The sequence below is a fragment of the Pan troglodytes genome, chromosome 21 (assembly GCF_028858775.2).
Source record: "Pan troglodytes isolate AG18354 chromosome 21, NHGRI_mPanTro3-v2.0_pri, whole genome shotgun sequence".
Lineage (NCBI taxonomy): Eukaryota > Metazoa > Chordata > Mammalia > Primates > Hominidae > Pan > Pan troglodytes.
The window spans coordinates 69,745,230-69,764,256 of record NC_072419.2 but is presented as its reverse complement, the minus strand read 5'-3'; the positions used below and the strand labels follow the sequence as shown (position 1 = coordinate 69,764,256).

Sequence of the window (19,027 nt, the reverse complement as noted above, 5' to 3'; positions counted from 1 at the left end):
AGCCTTCCCTGAGGGTGGGGCCTTCCCAGAGGGTGGGGCCTTCCCAGAGGGTGGAGCCTTCCCTGTGGGTGGAGCCTTCCCTGAGGGTGGAGCCTTCCCTGAGGGTGGAGCCTTCCCAGAGGGTGGAGCCTTCCCTGTGGGTGGGGCCTTCCCTGAGGGTGGGGCCTTCCCAGAGGCTGGAGCCTTCCCTGTGGGTGGATCCTTCCCTGAGGGTGGAGGCTTCCCTGTGGGTGGAGCCTTCCCAGAGGGTGGGGCCTTCCCTGTGGGTGGGGCCTTCCCTGAGGGTGGGGCCTTCCCTGAGGGTGGATCCTTCCCTGTGGGTGGGGCCTTCCCTGTGGGTGGGGCCTTCCCTGTGGGTGGAGCCTTCCCCGTGGGTGGATCCTTCCCTGAGGGTGGGGCCTTCCCTGTGGGTGGAGTCTTCTCTGTGGGTGGATCCTTCCCTGAGGGTGGGGCCTTCCCTGAGGGTGGGGCCTTCCCTGTGGGCGGGGCCTTCCCTGAGGGTGGGGCAGGTGCACAGTGTGGCTGGGAATTCTAGGCTGGGGTGGGGCCCAGGATTCTTCTTGAGGATCCTGAGTTGGCCAGGGTGGACAGACCTGCGGCAGTCCTCAGTTGCTACCTGCCTTTTCAGGGTGTCACTTGGGAGGAGGATGCCAGAGCCCTTGGCGGTCCTCAATGTTTGCAGTCGCCCTCTGGGGTCTGCCCCAACCCCTCCCTCAGCACCATCCCCCCTGCACCTCCTGGAAGCCCGACCTTAGGAGCCTGGCCCTGCTTGTCTTTCCTGGGAATGTCGGCCATGCCCTTGTTTCTGCAAAGTGACCTCTCTCAGCCCTGGGCGGGGACAGAACCGGCCCTTGTGCTAATTTTCTTTGTTCTGTTGTTTCCCCTACTTTCCTCAACTATTTGTTTCATTTTCTTTTTCTTATCCCGTTCTTTTTGAAATTTTCCGTTCTTTTCCCTTTGTGTGTGTGGAAACACTTGAAAGTTCGCAAACTCAAACCTACGGGGCCTCCAGGTAGGAAATGCATGGACAGAAGCCCTGTGTGTGTGTGTGGTTCTAGTTCTGTGTCTGGAACTGTGACCGGGCAAGCCCCTGGAGCCCCGTGGCCCACCCGGTCTGCAGAGTGACCACTGTCCCTGCCCACCGAGCATCCCTACGCCCCCTGCCCTGCGTGGCCCCATGCTGGGCGGCCCGATCACCCTGGGCCCTCCCCTGCCTGGAGCCCACCTGCCAACCCTGCCCTCCCAGGGCCCATCCACCCTTCTCGTCCCGCCTCCCCCCAGCCGCTGCTTCCTGTTGCCAGCCCGTCTGTGTCCCCCGTGGTCTCGTTCTGTCCTGCTTCTGGCCTGGCTCCCCTCGTGCCTCCATCCCCACCCCACAGGCCCCATCTGTGAGCAGAGCAGGAATGATGGATGGGGGGCTTCCCCTGCCCTGGCGCTGGGCACCCATCTGGGGCCAAGGGTGCTCCCAGGCCAGGACCCCCAGACCAGCCACAGTCCTTGTCCCACCGTGGCTCACAGGGCAGCCTCTGCGGGACAGCTAGCCTCAGGGGTCTGCCTCAGGGTCTCCTGTCCTGGACTCAAGTTTCTCCTGAGTCTTGCCCTGGCATCACAGGCGAACCCCAAGGCTCCAGGCCGTCCCACCCCTGTCCCCACTGCTGAGAGCAGGAAACAAGGCTGTTTGTTCAGACTGGAGGGCGCTGAGCTGCTATGGGAAGACTCACCCCCATACAGCACAAAGGGCCTTTCCCTGTCGGGTGGGCAGGCTTGTGTTCTGTGATGACACTGCCCTGCAGAGCCTGGGGCCAGCCACTCCCCACATAGACCAGAAGGGCTTCCTGCACAGAAGCCCTTGATGACTCCTCCAGGGGCCAGTCACCCGCCCTGGAGGAGAGACCTGGCTGCCCTTCCTGGGAACTGTTAGAATGTTGACTCTCCATTCCCAGAAAGGAAGTGGGTGCAGTGCTGGGCAGTGGTGGGTCCAGGGCTCCTCTGCCCCCGACATGCTCAGCCATAAGACATCTCCAATGTCTGCAGAGGCCCTGCCGCCCCTGGGGCCAGGTGGCTGGCGCTGAAGCCGGCTGCCTCCTCCCCAGCCTCTGCTCTCTCCCAGGGCCGCCCCCTCCCCTTGTTGCACCCTCGTCCCACAGCCCCGTCCTGCCCTGGCCCTGCCGCCCGCCTGTCTGCCCTGGCGCTGCTGCTCTGTGTGTTCGAGGCATGGCCTCCTATGTGGCTCTGAGGGCTGACGTGTGTGTCTCTCACCTGGGCCTGCGTGCGTGTGGGTCCCATCAAGGAGGGGTGGGGAGCCACCTGTGGCCCCCAGACAGACTCCAGCCAGGCTGGGCTCTGCTGCGCCCACAGCACCAGCTCACCAGCTGCCTGGGTTCCTGCTCCGTCCCGACTTGGACAGCGGACTGTCCTCTGCAGGGAGGGGGCTCACAGGAGCCCCACTCCTGCCAGCATTTTGGGGGCACCTCTGGGGCTGCAGAGGGAACAAAGAGGGGCCAGGCACGGCTTTACCAGCTCACACCTGCCTAGCCTGTGGGGGGGGCACCAGAGGCTGGTGGGGTGCAGGGAGGGGCTTCTGCACAGCTCTGGAGGGAGGAGTGTGGCTGGACGAAGTGGGAGTCGGCAGGAGGGTGATCACCAGGCCCTGAGGGACAATGGAGTCAGCCATCCTTTTGTTTTGGAGGCAGTGGGGAGCCATTGAGTGTTTGGTCAGGAGAGTGGCAAGGATGCCCATCTGGAGGACCAAGTAAGCCTGGGTGGGCAGAGGCAGGGCAGGTGAAGAGTCTGGGGGATGTGGGCCACGGCCCAGCCTGGGGCAGAGGGAGGACACGGGCAGGGGCATCTCCAGGGGGCGGCCGTGGCCATAGCCGCGTAGGGAGTCAGCTGGGTGAGGGCTGGGCTGGGAGGTGGCCGTCCTGCCTCCAACGCAGAGGAGAGACCAGGACGCGGCCCCAGTGGGGAGTGCTCCACAGGTGGGTGTGGGGAGGGGTGGAGGCCGTGGATGGGATGGCAGGGCCTGGGAGCAGAGGCTGAGGAGGCGGAGTGGAGGGGGTTCAAGTGGGTCAGGGAGCCGGGTGGGGGGAGGCCCCGGAGGAGGGTACCTCTTCCTGAAGCTGGAATGCTGTGAGGGCATGGGTGGTGAGGAGGAGTGGGCGCAGTGAGGTGGGTGGGAGTGGGGAGGGGTGAAGAGGGGGACGTCCCACCCAGACGTGAGGAGGTGCCTGCACACCCGCCTGGGGGGCTTCGGCGGGCCCGGACTTGGTCCTGCTGGTGGCTGTGGGCGGCAGGGCAGGAAGACGGGGGTGGGTATGACCAGGACTGGGAAGGGGGCTCGGAGCAGAGCTGGGCCACCTGCGGAGGGTTCCCAAGGCATCTGGGCCTGATGAGGCTGGGCTCATCCTATAGACTCCAGAATGAGCTGCTCTTTGCCAAGCAGAATCCTTTTCTGTATCCCCACCTCCCAACTCCTCCAGCTTTGGCAGAGAAAGTGGCTGTGTAGAGAGGGGCCGGGGCCCTAAATATATTCACGTGCTGTCCCTCTGGGATGTTCAGGGATTAGAAGGGGGAGTAGCGCCTCCCCCTACCTGCGCGCCCTCCTCCACCTGCTCCAGGCTGCAGGGTCGGGGCTGCATGGGTGGCCAGGCGCCCTCCTCCCTGCTGTCCCTGCTGGTTGACAAGGCCCCAGACACAGCCAGAGAACGAAGATGGCTCCCAGGCCTGCCCAAGAGAGGTGGGCCTGAGCCCAGGGCCCAGTGGGCAGCTGCCTGAAAGCCTGGCCACGTCACACGCCGCCGGGTGTCTGACACTGCAGGCGCCTGCCCATGGAGCTGCGCAAGCAGAGGGAGGTGTCCCAGGACTCGGGAGGGTGAGACGCTCACTCCCCTCTCCTTCTCTTGCCCCAGACTTATCCCCCCGCTGAACCAGCTGGAGCTGCTGAGGAACCTCAAGAGTAAATCTGGACTCGCTTTCAGGTCAGCTGGGGAGCTCCAGGTGGGGCGGGTGGGCGTCTCAGTCCTCCTGGGGGCCCCAGCTGCCCACAGAAGACACGCCAGGACAGTGCCCCAGGGACTCCAGGGAGCTGGGACGCACGGGGACGCTGGACTTGGTGATGATGGTGCTTTCTCTTTTCGCGTCTGCTGACCTGGTCTGGGCTCCCACCCCCAGAGGGGCAGCTGGTTCGGGGGACGGGCAGAGAGGGAGGGGCGAAGGTTGATATGGGGCCGGGGGCTCTGCATGGCTCCTAATGGGACCCAGGCGCGTGGGTCGTACGACAAAGTGTCCCAGCCCGTCGTCCTCTCGAGTGCCTGGTGGTAACTCAGGTGCTGATGGCACCTGCTGCCTCTCCTTCAGGCCCAAAGCCCACGGCTGTCAGAGTGCCGGCTGTCGAGGTAGGTTGCAGAAGGGCCTGCTGAGCAGGAGAGGTGGACGGCGAGTGCACCAGCCAGGCCTGCCCAGGCCCAGGGCCGTCCCCAAGCAGTTCCATGTCTGAAAGCCCTTGGTGGGGCAGGGGCTTCCAGTGGGTTGGATGCTGGTTTCTGCCTCCTAGAGACACTCTTCTGCTCTGGAACCTATCAGGACGATCTCAGATCATCCTGGATTTTCCGGGCAGGCCCTGAGTCCAACAATGAGTGTCCTTACAAGGAGAGGGAGATTTGGAAGCACACAGAGGAGAGAGCCAGCTAGGATGGAGAGAGAGACTGAAGCGATGCGGCCACAAGCCAAGGGCTGCCTGGAGCCACAGAAGCTGGAAGAGGCAGAAAGGACCCTTCCCTGGAGCTTTCGGAGGGAGCAGGCCCCGCCCGCACCTTGATTTTGGACTCTGGCCTCTAGGACTGTGAAAGAACAAATATCTGTTGTTATACACTCCAGCGGCACTTAGTTACAGGAGCCGTTGCACATGAATCCAGACTTTAATACCGGGAGCCGCGTGTGGCTGTGCCAAATGCCTACAAGCGTGGGCGTGACATCAGAACCGGGTGAGCCAGGGGCTGGTTTCCTAGAATCACAGGTCCGTGCGTGGAGGACTCCAGCCCCAGGCTGATGCACACCCGCAATCACACACACCTGATTTAAATGATTCTGATGACTTTATTATTTTATTTATTATTATTATTTTGAGATGGAGTCTTGCTCTTTCGCCCAGGCTGGAATGCAGTGGTGCGATCTTGGCTCACTGCGACCTCCGCTTCCCGGGTACAAGTGATTCTCCTGCCTCAGCCTCCTGAGTAACTGGGATTACAGACACCTGCTACTACGCCTGGCTAAGTTTTGTTATTTTTGGTAGAGATGGGGTTTCACCATGTTGGCCAGGCTGGTCTCAAGCTCCTGACCTCAAGGGCTCTGCCCGTCTCGGCCTCCCAAAGTGCTGGGATTACAGGCGTGAGCCACTGTGCCTGGCCTCTGATGACTTTAGATGATGAAATTTGGGACTTTTTGAACTGATGGGATTTGGACGAGATTTTGGATGTGAGTATTTTGAGGTGCAGGCTGGAAGAAACTGAGGTGTCCTGAAGAGATGGTGGGTGGGGACACGGATGTTGAAGGTGCTTCTGGTGCAGGCTCAGGAGGAAGTGAGGATGCAGGTGTTGGAAGCTGGAGGGAAGGCTGTCCTTGTGTTGTTGGTGGCAGAGACTCCGCTGGGCTGTGCGCTACTGTTGGGCAGAGGCAGAATTTTTAAGTGATGAACTGGGATATTTAGCCAAGAAGATTTCCAAGCAAAGTGTGGAAGGTGCAGCCTAATTTATTTCTGCTGCTCATAGTAAAGTATGAGAGGAAACAGGGAGATTCAGAACAGTACCTGGCCGATCCGCCAAAAGACTATTAAAAAAAAAAAAGGCATTCAGGGCAGAACTGCTGTAAGAAACCAGAACTTGAAGGTTTGGGAGGTGCTCAGCCTGTCCAGCTTGCAAAGGGTCTTAAATTGGGAGATTCACTGTTGGCAAAGCCTGCTTTGGAGAGAAGCCCACAGGTGTGGCCAGACAGCCTCATGCTGAAGGCACCAGGTGTGCGGCTGCAGCCTCCACCGTCTCCACAGAGGCCTGAAGATGGAGCTATCGGGAAGGATGTGCAGAGGGGCCTCTTGTCTAACGGCGTTGCGGCCTGTGGCATATTCAGGAGACCCTAGAGGTTTTGGGCAGTTTCATACCAGCAGAAACTAGATTGGCAGAGACAGCGTTGGACGAAGGTAAGTGGGCATCGAACTTCGGGAGTCTGCAGGCAGGAAACAGGCCGGTGGCGCTCCTCAGCTGTGAACACAAGCTGCCCTTTAGCAAACGGGGAACGATCCCGAGGCTCCCGCAGAGGCCGGCGGGGCTGAGGAGAGCCCCCGAGGAGCGTCCCCAGAGCTGTGCCACGTGGAGTTTGCCCCGCCGGATTGGAAACGTGCTGGCCGGCAGCCCCTCTGTCATTCTCCCTTTTTGAGTGGGAAGAGCTGTCCTGCTGTTGATATTTTAAGCAGATGGCTTGTTTTCTAGTTCACAAGCCCATGCATGGAGACTTTAGCCCCAGGTTGGCGCACACCCACGGTCTCACACATACCTGATTTAAGTGATTGTCATGACTTCAGAGGATGGGATTTGGGACGTTTTGAATGGATGGGATTTCTTTTTTTTTTTCTCTGAGACGGAGTCCCCCTGCGTCACTCAGGCTGGAGTGCAGTGGCGCAATCACAGCTTACTGCAACCTCTGCCTCCTGGGTTCAAGTGATTCTCCTCCCTCAACCTCCCGAGTACCTGGGATTACAGGCACCTGCCACCACACCCAGCTGATTTTTGTATTTTTAGTAGAGACGGGGTTTCACCATGTTGGTCAGGCTGGTCTCGAACTCCTGACCTCAGGTGATCCACCCGCCTCGGCCTCCCAAAGTGCTGGGATTACAGGTGTGAGCCACTGCGCCTGGCCAACGGATGGGATTTCGATGAGGATTTGGACACACAGTCCATGCTGCAGAGGGTGGAGATTTTGGGGAATCTTGGCAGGGGTGAGTGTATTCTCGATGTAAGACGGACATGAATTTTGGGGGGTCGGGGGAATGCAGTGGTTGAATGCTGGTCTCCAAAATGTCCCAGAATTTGCAAATATGACCTGATTTGGAGAAAGGGTCCTTGCAGCTGTAACTGAGCTTGGGATCTTGAGATGAGGTCATCCTGGAACATCCCGATGAGCCTGGTGACAGCTTGAGCCCTAGCCCGGTGACAGCTGTCCTTACAGAGGTAGAGGAGGAGAAGACACAGAGACACAGAGAATGTTGTGGAGAGACGGAGGCAGAGACGGGGCGGTGCAGCCACAAGCCAAGGACACCTGGGCCACCGGGAGCTGCAGGAGGTGATGAGGGACCCTCCCCGAGAGCGTGGACCATGTTCCACGGCAACACGGTCCCTGTCACATGAAGTATTTGGAAGTGCACCAAAGAGCCTGCTTGTAACACGGCGTACCAGCCGGGGCACCAGCCCAGGTGTTCGAATGAGATCGCTGGGGCCTCCCCATGGATGAGCCAAATCACGATCCGCCGATCTCTCGCTCAATCCATAACGCCTTTACCCGCAGAAACAGCCCCAGATGAGACGCCGGAAGGCCCAGACAGCTTTGCCTGCAGGACGAGGCCGGGACAGTTGGTCAGCGGTGCAAACCCTGGGCTCACTGACTGTGGCGCAGTGGAGCCACCCCTGGAAAGTCACACGGAAGAGAATCATTCCATTAGGATGAGCGTGGAAAAAAGAGTTGGAGCAGCTCAGTCTGTCTTGAAAATTGATTGTAAATTAAACTCCCCTCCAGAGCTTTCTTCAGCAAACACGTGCTTTTTGGAACTTTATTAATATTGGTGTGGTTCTGATTAAAATGAGTGTCTATAAATGTGGAGGGGTAGAGACCCCCAGGTCAGAAGAGCAGAGGCCCCCGCCCCATGGAGTCCCTCTTCCCTCTCGGAGCTGCCTCCGTGGGCCCTGGGGTGCCCGTTCCTGGGGCCGTGGGCTCTCTGGGGTGGGTGGGCCAGCTCCACCCCTGCCCAGCCTTTTCTGAGACCCCCCTCCCCTGCAGCCCCTGGCCCATGGGACTGTGGGGGGGCTGGACTGGTTGGGGGACCCTCATGGGTGCTGAGTGGGCAGCCATTAACTCTCTGTTGCTTCTGTTTGAAGGAAGGACCCCCCACCGGAGCCGTCTCCAAGGTCAGTGCCCCCTGCTGCTACCCTGGTGTCTGCCGTGTGCACGGCTGTCTGGTCTCTCTCCCACACGTGTGCGCAACCTGTCATGGAGATGTGAGGGCCTTGTGTGTGCTTCCGTGTGTGACTGTGTGACTGCGGGTCCAGACCCCTGCCTGGCGGTGATGTGGGCCCTTAAATCACTCTTCCTGCTCACCCCCTCCCCAGTGATTCGGTTTTACTTTGCAGCACTGTGGATCCGGGCAGCTGGGCGGCTTCTCGGGGGTGGGGGATCCCCCACCCCGCCCACAAGTCTGGCCCCAGGGGTCTCGGAGGCAGGGGGTCTCTGTTAGTGCACTCCCTCCAGCTGCAGGCACATAGCCCGAGCTCACAGCTGGCCTGAGTCGACGCCGGCTGGGGTGAAAGCTCCAAGTGGGCCTCTGGCCTTCCCGCTGCTCTGGGTCCAGAGTGTCTGGAGCATGTGGCACAGACCAGGGCCCCTCGTCCTCCGAGGAGGGTGGGACATCCTCTCTGTCTCACGCCCCTGGGTGGAGATTCTGGCCGGCCTCCTCTCCCTGTTTGCCAAGGTCAAAGTGGGCCAAGGGTGCAGGTGCTTAGCCTGGTTCCCTCTCCCGGGCCCCGAGGCTCTGTGGGTCGGGCAGATTGGAGACAGGACTCGTGTAAGGGCTCTGCTGGGGTGAAGGATGGAGACAGAGAAAATCAAGATCCTTTCACAAGTTAATTCTATGTCTGCTGAGCCCCAGCCCCCGACGCATCACTCTGAGGAGGTGCTAGGCTTCTCTGAGCCCCCTGTGCCCCATCCACATGTTGCAGAGTAAATCTGGCCCCTTGGACCTGGGGTCCGAGATGGACGCCTGGCTGCCCCTCCTGGACTGCGGGTGACAGCTGGCGAGACACTGCGGGGCTTGGGTGCGGGGAGACGGAGTGGGGCTGAGCTGCGTTTTTCCAGCCACCCCACATCCCACAGAAGGGGAGTCATGGTCAGTGCCTTGAGCTGGAAAGACGGGCAATGCTTCTGGGCCACACCAACCAAGAAAACCACCAGGGGCTCATTCATCCTCTCAAAGAGGCTAAGAAAACGGACGAGGGCCCAGAAAGAGTTGGGTCGGCAGCATAGCCTCTGCTGGTGCCAGCCCCCAGTGCTGCCACTGCCTCCCCCGCCCCTGCTGCTGGCCCTGAGGCTGGGAGTGGCTGTGGGGATGAGCACTGTGCCCCCCGCAATGGGTACCCTTGGCTGTGATTTGGGCGGAACCTTGGTGCTGTCCCAGGTGGACGCGAGGCTTCCCGACGGCTTCCGCGTGGCAGGGCCCCACGCCCTTGCTGGGAGCGACGCCGGAACCCGCCCCGTGCCTCACGGCCCCTCGTGCTTGCTGCCCCAGCCCGGCCCGCTCCACGTTCTCGTCTCAGCCTCTCTCTTTCTCTCTCTCCCTCCCACCCTCCACCCCACCCATCTGGACACCCGCTGCCCCCAAGTGCTTTAATCCCTGTCACTGCCCTTCTCGGGCCCCTCTCTCGTCTGCCCTCTCTTTGGGGATGAGGTGCTGGCCCTGAAGGCGAACTCCAGGTGAGGACACGCGGGAGCCTCCGGGCTCTCCGGTAAGCTCTGTGGCTCCCCACCCCTCCCCCGTCTCTTCCCCATGTGTCCGGGGGGTCCTTGCCTGTGCCTCCCACGCCCTCCCCCACGGGCGAGCACCCACCCACCCCGGCCCTCCTCCTGGGACGCCTGTGGTGGGGGACGTGGGGCTGCTGGGTCTGGGGCTTCTGGACGGTGCCTGGGGTGCGGTGGGAGTGAGGAGCAGTCTCTGCCCTTGAAGACCCTCCCCGCCCATCCTGGGGTGCTCACCTGGCAGGTCACGGGGTGGCATCTCTGTTCCCTGGCCTGGGGCAGCCGCAGCCTGTCCGGTGTAGGGTCGTGCTTAGGAAGTTGTTCCGCAATCATTGCCTGCCACGTCCCTGGGCTGCTGGGTGAGGGGCCTGCTCTGCGAAGCTTGATGGGGAGCTCGGCTCCTGGCGCCCCTCTGCTGCCTGACCTGGGCTCTGTGAGTCTGGTGGGACCCGTGCCTCTGCCTGCCCTTTGGAGGTGGAGCCTGCACCCCGCATGGCAGGACCCCGCTGGTGTCAGCTGGTCTTGGCAGGTGGATGGTGTGGACACAGGGACCCTCACTCACTGCTGAGACCCCCACCCCCATCCTGGCTCAGAACACAGGCACGTGGTGGCAGGCGACCCGGCTGGCGGGGGCTCGGTTCCCGTAGGGACCACTGGGGCTGTGCTGCAGTCAGAGGAAGCGTCTACGTTGGGGTCGGGTGGGGAGCCAGGCAGGCTGCGGGGCCTGGGGCTGTGCTGCCCCGGAGGATCTCTGTGGCTGGGTGGGGAGCCAGGCAGGCTGCGGGGCTCGGGCTGTGCTGCCCCAGGGGGGTCCCGGGGGGTCTCTGTGGCCACGGCGGTTCTGACTTGTGCTGTCTTGTCCCACACCCCATCTCACTGCCTCCTGCCCCCGTGCTGGAGGAGCCCCCAACACCGGCTGCCCCCTCATGTCTGTGTGGGCTCCCCCGTGCCTGTGCGGGCTCCCCCTCCTCTTCTCAAGCACACGTGTCCGCGTGTTTTTGGTGCATGTGTGTCCTGTCGGGTCTTGGTCAGTGTCTGTGGGTCTCGAGCTCGCTGTGGGCCTCCCCGCCTGTCCGACCTGGGGTCACAGGGCCTTCTCACGCGGTGTGGAGCTCCCTGTGGCTGATGGGGCAGGAAGGAAGCCCAGTGCCAGCTGCGGACCCCAGGGGGAGGTGCAGCTGCACGGGTCCCCCACAAAGCTTTGGGAGTCTTGGGGGGCTGTGGCTGCAGCGCCTCCCTGCCAGCTCTCCCCGGCTCTCCGACCACGTTGCCCCATACAGGAGCTGCCAGCCACGTGTGGCTGTTAAAATAACATGCATTATAATGGGCACGGTTAGAGATTCACTCTCGAGTCTCAGGTGCCTGGTGGCGACAGCCGGAGCTTCAGTGTGGCTACAGGACGATCCCATTGCAGAATCGGGTGGCAGGGCCGGCCCGGGAGGGGCCTCTTGGTCAAGGCGATCATGCTGGGGTCAAAACAGGAGACCTTGGGAGGTTTGGGGAAGCGGGACCCTGCCTCCTTCATGCTCTTTCCCTGGGGTGGGGAAGGTCTCCTGGGGCCCTCCAGGCAAGGCCTCTGTGCTTGGGCCTGGGTGGTGCTGGTGGGAGTCTGAGGTCTTTGCCTGCCAGGAAGGCCTGGGTGTCATCGTGGCCGGGGTGGTCACAGCGGGAGAGACTCTGAGCAGCCAGAACCTCAAGCCAGGCGCAGGGAGCCGGCTCCCTCCCGCCCCGTCCCGCCATCGCGTCCGTGGTTAACCAGCAAACAGAGTCCAGCCTTTGCGCTACATCCCTTCGTGCCTGGGGACCCCAAAGTCGCTTGTGTACTAAAAAGCCGGACCGGCACGGGGGCTGGGGTGGAAGCCGGCCACCCGCCCTTGGAGTCTTGCAGGCTGGTGGGGCTTGGGGAAGGGTCCAGAGCCCTCAGCCTACCCGGGCGGCTGAGTGCTGCCGTGACTGGAGCTAGCCGTGTCTGTGACGCCGCTCGGAGAGCTGCCTGCGGGTGCATGCAGGGACGTTGGTGTCTAAACACACGTGTGTGCAGGAAGACGGGAGGCTGGGTGCTTTCTTCCTAGAGCCTGTGGGTTCTGAGTGGATGCCGTCGCCACGCTGGGGTTCCTGGGGCGCTGAGTTTGAGAAGTGCTGTCTCAGGAAGCAGTGGCAAAGCGGTTGGGGGTGGCTGGGGTGGGGAAAAGGAAGGGTTCTTGAGTTCTTGGTGATTGGTTTCATTTTTTGCTTAATCATTTGCACATTGTGATGCAGAGCTAAATCGCCAGGGTTTTTGGGGAGATTCTTGGGAAAACGTTCCGCGTTTTCTGAGCCTTTTCTAAGGAACGCCCCGGCGGGGAGCTGCGCTTGTGAAGGGCTTCAAATGAGGGGATCCACTGAGCCCCAACGTGACTGTCCTCAGGGGAGCCCTTGAACCCCCAGATAGCCATGCCTGCAGTGGCAGCCACGCCTCCTGGGTAAACCGAGACCCACCTCCAACTGGGGGACTGGCTGGCGTGGCCAAACGTCGCCGACTGGTTTGCAAAGCGGGACAACTGCACGTTTTCCTCTCTAAAATGTGCGTGCTTCACTCCCCCGCCCTTTCCCGGGGTCACGTCCTTCCCAAGCAGGGCTTCTGCGGCGTCTGAGGCCACATGTATTATTGTTTTGTCGGCATGAATACTGCAAAAAATAATACATCTTTTAAGACATGAACCCAAACTGTGGCTTTGGAAGGAAAAGGTATTTTTGGAGGAAAAAAAAAACAGGGATTTTTTTCCTTCAGAAATAGGGAAGTGTTTTCTTCTCCGGACGGTGGAGACGATGGTGCACCTTCCTCGCTGGCCTTGCTTGGGCGCAAGCTCTGCCGCTGGGGACTGCACACAACACCCTGGGTGGTTGCAGTGCCTCAGTTTCCCTGCTCCCGGCCGTGTGCTGTTGCCGGCACCCAGGACTAACTGTGCTCTCCTCATTTCCAGTAAAGGCAGCCCGTGCAGAGGGCCCCTGTGTGGATGCTGCCCCGGACGCTCTAGGTACCGCGGAACACGCCGCACGGACTGACGGCTGCTGCACGGCTCCTCTGCCCCTCCCTGCTTACTAGAGGTTCTGGAGGAGCCAGGGGGAGGCTGGCGCCCCAACCCCAATTCTGACCCACCGCCCTGGCGGTGCGGGCTCAGCTCCCTCTATTCTAGCCGACAGCTGCGTGCAGGGCGGAGCTGGGGGAAGGTGCTGCTTCTTGCTCCCCACGCCAGGCGATGTCCTGCGCACAGCCAGAGGGGCCAGCCAGGGGCTCTGAACCCAGCAAGGCGTCCGCGCCTCCTGGGGTCCCCGACTGCTCTTCAGGGAGCGTTTCCCCTGGGGCTGTCACTCTAGCACCTCTGCTGCGTACCTGAGGATGACTGAGCCTTCCTGGCTGCCTCGCCCGCGGGAGGCAGCTCCGTCTGTGTGTGCCGGGCTCCTCAGGGTCCTCATGCATCAGAAGCCCCAGAAAGCCAGAGGCCCGCGGCTCCCTCTCCCAACAACAGGCCTGGTTTAGGGCAGGTGGAAATAGGACGGGGGAGGAGCCGCCCCCTTTGCACCGTGGGCTCCTGGCCTGCACCGTGACCCGCACTTCCCCTGTCCCCGCGTCCCCTGTCTGCTGTTGGGTGTGTGCAGGCCTGCGCTGGGGGCCCCTCCGTCCTGGCCAGCACAGCCCAGCAAGGTGGAGGCGGCTGTGTTGTGCTCCCGTGGGGCTCTCCTTGGCACGTGCATGCCGCCGGTGGTGCTGGCCTTGGAGGGCTGGTGGGGCTGCATGCTGCCTATCTGCATCCGTGCATGCTTCGGCCCCTGCTCCATGGGGGGCCCGCGACTCCATGCCACCCTCTCCCTGTGACTTTGCTGCTTGTGTGCTTCTGGGGGGATGGGTGCTTGCGGGGAGACTGTTGGCAGCTCCAGAGAGGGAGACGGGCGTGTGGGCTGCCCGGGGCACGGCCTGCTGAGGCGCTAGCAGGCTGTCCTGCGTGTCCGGAGCATCTATTCAGGGTGCTTCTGGCCGCAGGCTGGTCCCTCAGGGCAGGGGCTGAGGTCAGGCTGCTTGGGGACCAGAGGGGGTTGAAAGTGGGGGTGGGAGCCCAGGCCAGAGAACAACCCAGGGCAGGCCCCACGGGAGGCCCCTTCATCCTCACGCTTCCTGGGCGTCGTTGGTCCAGACACCAGCTGGGCAGGGGTCTGGATGCTCCTCAGCCTCCTGTTTCCTGCGGGCACCGCACATCTGAATTTCACCATTGGGAGGGAGGGTGGCAGGCCGGGTGGGGGTGGCGCTCTCTCAGGTGCTTCTTGAGCCTGCCCCGGCCCCGTAAGCGCCAAGCGTAGGTGCCACGGTCGCCCCTTGCACACAGAGGGCAGCTCTGGCCGAGGGCTCCTCCCAGGTGGGTGGCGGCAGCTTCTCGCGTGCGCTTGTTCTTGGCTTGTGGCCGAGGGAGGGCCTGCGAGACCACGCGTGCTCCTGGCCGCTGAGGCAGGCTGGCGGGGTCGGGTGTCTGCAGCATGGAGCCTCACCAGCTGTGCTTGGAGGGTGCAGAGTTTGGGTCATGGTGGAGGTCCAGGGGAGGGAAGGACATGTCCAGGCCGCACCACCCTCCTCTTCCTGGCAGAGCCTCCCTCGCAGATCTGAGGTGGGAGCGGAGCCCGAGACCCGGGACAGCAGGGCCGAGCCGAGGCCAGGGCAGGCTTCTTCCCGCCGGCTCTGTCTGGGGCAGTGCACATGGGCTGCGTCCCGGCGGCCCCTGGGGCTGTGCTGGGCATCGGGTCCAGCAGGGTGTGTCTGCCGCTGGCGGGGCTGTGGCTCCTTGTCGTGGTCGGCAGGGGGTCCTCCCTGAAAAATAGGAAGCAGACGTCGGGGCTGGGTCTTCTCTCCTGGGGCCTGTGGAATCCACGCCACTCCCTTCCTGCAACTCCCTGCGGACTGTGGGGCCTGACCCTTCCTGGCCCGCACGTCTGTGTGGCCGCCTGGGTATTTGACCCGTTCCCCTCCGGGGCCGCAGGTGGGAATCTGATGCCCATTCCTCAAGCTGTGCCTTTCCCACTGCAAGCCCTCAGCACCGGGCTCTGCCCAGAGACCAGCCAAGGGCAGCCCCGAAGCTGCAGTTGGGCCGACCGGCTCTGTCCTCCACCCGGTGCTTTGCCAGCTGCTGTGAGAAAGGAGGTGGCTGCTTCTCTCTCTGGTGACTGGACCTGCCTCGGGTGGAAACGCAGAGAGAGGAATTGAGTCTTCCAGTGACTCCCACTTGCCCTGAGGCCTGCCTGAGCGGGGCCAGGAGGGGCCTATTCTTGCCTTTGAAATGGCTCGTGCAGTGGAGAAAGAGAGAACATTCCAGGAGTCCCGCTGAGCCTGTGCCCATGTGCTCCCCTGGCCCCCGTCCGGTTCTCCCCGACCACCTGTGCTTTTGTTGTTGGGATGGGGACCAGAGGCCGTTGGGACAGAGGCACCCACAGCACCAGGACTCTGAGCACCCCTGGCCCCCACGGCACCAGGACTCTGAGCACCCCTGGCCCCCATGGGCACGGTGTGTTGGCCTCAGGCAGTGCAGGGGTGTGGACTCAGGGCTGGGGTCCTGAGCGAGCCTGTACCATCGGCTCCTGACGTCCCCAAGCACGCGACGCCTCGGGACTCGGGGGATCTCGGCCACTCCGTCTCTGCTTCCCCGAGCGGGCACCACACCCAGGGGCTTCTTTCTTTCTCTCAGAGACGCCTGAGTGGGTACAGATGGTCTGCTGAGTGGGCACAGATGGTCTGGGCGGTTACCTGCTGCCTGGGGGATGGGGTGGGGAGGGGCAGCCAAGCGATCCACGTGTCCAGGCCGGGCAGACGGGCGCGGTGGGCTCTCATGTCTGTGGCTGGTTATCTCTGTGCCGTCTGGTGGGCGTGTCTCTGGCTGTGGGTCTGGAGTGGGGGCTGATGGTGGCTGCTGACCGGGGCCTCAGTCCCTCGCTGTTGGCTGGGGAGCCACCGTGGGATCAGGGAGCCCGTGAGGCACTGGGCTTCCTCTCTGAAGGGCGTCAGGGATCTGCGGGGCCTCCCCACCCGAAGGCTTGTCTCAGGCTCCAGGAACGGTGCTCTGGGCCCTGCCCAGAGCCACCCTGAGAAGTTCCGTGGCTGCTAAGCATGGCTGGGCATGAGCGGGTCCCCAGTTCACGAGAGCCCCACTGTCCTCAAGGGAGCCAGGGGGTTCTGATGCTTTCCAGACCTCAGGAGGCCACATCTGCCTGGTGTCTCCCAACCACCAACCACAGTGAACCCTCCCCTCCCCCACTGTTGCCCAGCGGACGCTGGAGTTGAAGAACTCGGGTGCAAACCCGTCTCCACGGTCACCAAAAAACTCGGGGGCAAGGCAGGCCCAAGGACCCCCTGAGAGTATGGAGCTGGAGACCCAGCCAGACACAGCTGCAAATCCTGCTTCACGCCTCGCAGGCCGAGGGGGCCGGGCCACAGCGCTGTGGCTTTGGAGGCTGCCTCCCCCTGCCCTGGGGCAGGACTTGGATAGTGAGGCCCAGCTGGCAGAGGAGCCCCGTTACCCATTCCTTCCTTCCAGAAGCCGGAAGGAGCAGTTCTCTGACACGGACCTGGTGGGAGGGGAGCCCGACAGGGGAGGCCTGAGCCCTCCTGAAGCCCATCCCACCAGGCAGCCCCCCGGGGTGGGTGGAAAGGCCGGAGTGTGGCTGAACAAGGGTCCGCCGCAGACTTGGCCCCCAATGTCCTTGTTGTCCCCTGGCCCCTCGACTCTGGGGCAGAAGGAGAGGGACAGGCCATGGGAGGGGAGGAGGGAGGCTGCTTCCTGGGAGCAGTTACAGGTGTGAAAAGGCCACAGGGGAAACCACGGGCGGGGCCAGGGCAGACAGAGGTGCCCGAGGAAGAGCCGCAGCCCTGGTGTTTGGGATGCCCGTTGCCCTGAGTGTCACTGGGTGAGGGACTGGCAGGACAGTGTGAGGAAGGCTCCGGCACCTCGTAGTGGTAGCGGAAAGTGATTTAAGAGTCCACAGACATCAACCCCCCCACATGGCCAACCTCTGGCCACGCCTGAGCCAGCCGGGGGAGCTTGCCGCCCACCCGGCCTCCCCTCCCTCCCTCCCGCCGGGTGCTCAGTGTCTGTGGCCTCCCCTCCCTCCCTCCCACAGGGTGCTTGGTCCCCGTGGCCTCCCCTCCCTCCCTCCCACCGGGTGCTCGGTCCCCGTGACCTCCCCTCCCTCCCTCCCGCCAGGTGCTCAGTGTCTGTGGCCTCCCCTCCCTCCCTCCCACTGGGTGCTTGGTCCCCGTGACCACCCCTCCCTCCTTCTCGCTGGGTGCTTGGTCCCCGTGGCCTCCCCTCCCTCCCTCCCGCCGGGTGCTCGGTCCCCGTGGCCTCCCCTCCCTCCCTCCCGCCGGGTGCTTGGTCCCCGTGGCCTCCCCTCCCTCCCTCCCGCCGGGTGCTCAGTGTCTGTGGCCTCCCCTCCCTCCCTCCCACAGGGTGCTTGGTCCCCGTGGCCTCCCCTCCCTCCCTCCCACTGGGTGCTCGGTCCCCGTGACCTCCCCTCCCTCCCTCCTGCCAGGTGCTCAGTGTCTGTGGCCTCCCCTCCCTCCCTCCCACTGGGTGCTTGGTCCCCGTGACCTCCCCTCCCTCCTTCTCGCTGGGTGCTTGGTCCCCGTGGCCTCCCCTCCCTCCCTCCCTCCCTCCCACCGGGTGCTTGGTCCCCATGGCCTCCCCTCCCTCCCTCTTGCTGGGTGCTTGGTCCCCGTGGCCTCCCTTCCCTCCCTCTCGCTGGGTTCTTGGTCTCCGTGACCTCCCCTCCCTCCCTCCCACCGGGTGCTTGGTCCCCCTGGCCTCCCCTCCCTCCCTCCCTCCCTCCCACCGGGTGCTTGGTCCCCGTGACCTCCCCTCCCTCCCTCCCACCAGGTGCTTGGTCCCCGTGGCCTCCCCTCCCTCCCTCCCTCCCGCCGGGTGCTTGGTCCCCGTGGCCTCCCCTCCCTCCCACCGGGTGCTTGGTCCCCGTGGCCTCCCCTCCATCCCTCCGGCCAGGTGCTCAGTCCCATGGCCTCCCCTCCCTCCCTCCCGCCGGGTGCTCGGTGTCTGTGGCCTCCCCTCCCTCCCTCCCGTTGGGTGCTCGGTCCCCGTGACCTCCCCTCCCTCCCTCCCGCCAGGTGCTCGGTCCCCGTGGCCTCCCCTCCCTCCCTCCCGCCAGGTGCTCGGTCCCCGTGGCCTCCCCTCCCTCCCTCCCGCTGGGTGCTCGGTCCCCGTGGCCTCCCCTCCCTCCCTCCCGCCGGGTGCTCGGTGTCTGTGGCCTCCCCTCCCTCCCTCCCGTTGGGTGCTCAGTCCCCGTGACCTCCCCTCCCTCCCTCCCGCCTGGTGCTCGGTCCCCGTGGCCTCCCCTCCCTCCCTCCCGCCGGGTGCTCGGTCCCCGTGGCCTCCCCTCCCTCCCTCCCGCCGGGTGCTCGGTCCCCGTGGCCTCCCCTCCCTCCCTCCCGTTGGGTGCTCGGTCCCCGTGACCTCCCCTCCCTCCCTCCCGCCAGGTGCTCGGTCCCCGTGGCCTCCCCTCCCTCCCTCCCGCCAGGTGCTCGGTCCCCGTGGCCTCCCCTCCCTCCCTCCCGCTGGGTGCTCGGTCCCCGTGGCCTCCCCTCCCTCCCTCCCGCCGGGTGCTCGGTGTCTGTGGCCTCCCCTCCCTCCCTCCCGTTGGGTGCTCAGTCCCCGTGACCTCCCCTCCCTCCCTCCCGCCTGGTGCTCGGTCCCCGTGGCCTCCCCTCCCTCCCTCCCGCCGGGTGCTCGGTCCCCGTGGCCTCCCCTCCCTCCCTCCCGCCGGGTGCTCGGTCCCCGTGGCCTCCCCTCCCTCCCTCCCGCCGGGTGCTCAGTCCCCATGGCACCTGCTCTGAGCCACCCGTGTGGCTGGCTGTTCTTCAGACCTGTGTCTCCCTCCGGCGCATGGGCGGCGTCGGCCATGAGCAGACACGGCCTGTGTTCTTTGCAGAGTGACTTCTCGCTGTTTTTCTGTCTGTCTGTCTGTCTGTCGGTTCCCGTGGGAGCAGCCAGAAGGTCAGTTTGAAAGATCGTGTCTTCTCCAGCCCCCGAGGCGTGGCTGCCAAGGGGAAGGGGTCCCCGCAGGCCCAGACTGTGCGGCGGTCACCCAGCGCCGACCAGAGCCTCGAGGACAGCCCCAGCAAGGTGCCCAAGAGCTGGAGCTTCGGGGACCGCAGCCGGGCACGCCAGGCTTTCCGCATCAAGGGCGCCGCGTCACGGCAGAACTCAGAAGGTGGGTGTGGCCACATCCT

The 19,027-nt window shown here is 63.7% G+C and overlaps 1 protein-coding gene across 12 annotated transcripts in view; it reads left to right on the top strand.

The window, feature by feature from the left end:
- Positions 1–19,027, top strand: part of KCNQ2 (potassium voltage-gated channel subfamily Q member 2) — a 78,288-nt gene that overhangs the window by 43,931 nt on the left and 15,330 nt on the right. For 6 of the 12 annotated variants that reach the window (XM_024352122.3, XM_016938331.4, XM_024352121.3 and 3 more), the window contains exons 9-13: positions 983–1,012; positions 3,909–3,977; positions 8,139–8,168; positions 12,732–12,785; positions 18,785–19,008. In XM_024352122.3, the coding sequence (XP_024207890.1) occupies positions 983–1,012; positions 3,909–3,977; positions 8,139–8,168; positions 12,732–12,785; positions 18,785–19,008 (407 nt within the window). The remainder of the gene's footprint in view (positions 1–982; positions 1,013–3,908; positions 3,978–8,138; positions 8,169–12,731; positions 12,786–18,784; positions 19,009–19,027) is intronic. The other 6 variants (XM_024352127.3, XM_024352130.3, XM_024352124.3 and 3 more) reach the window with 4 other exon arrangements.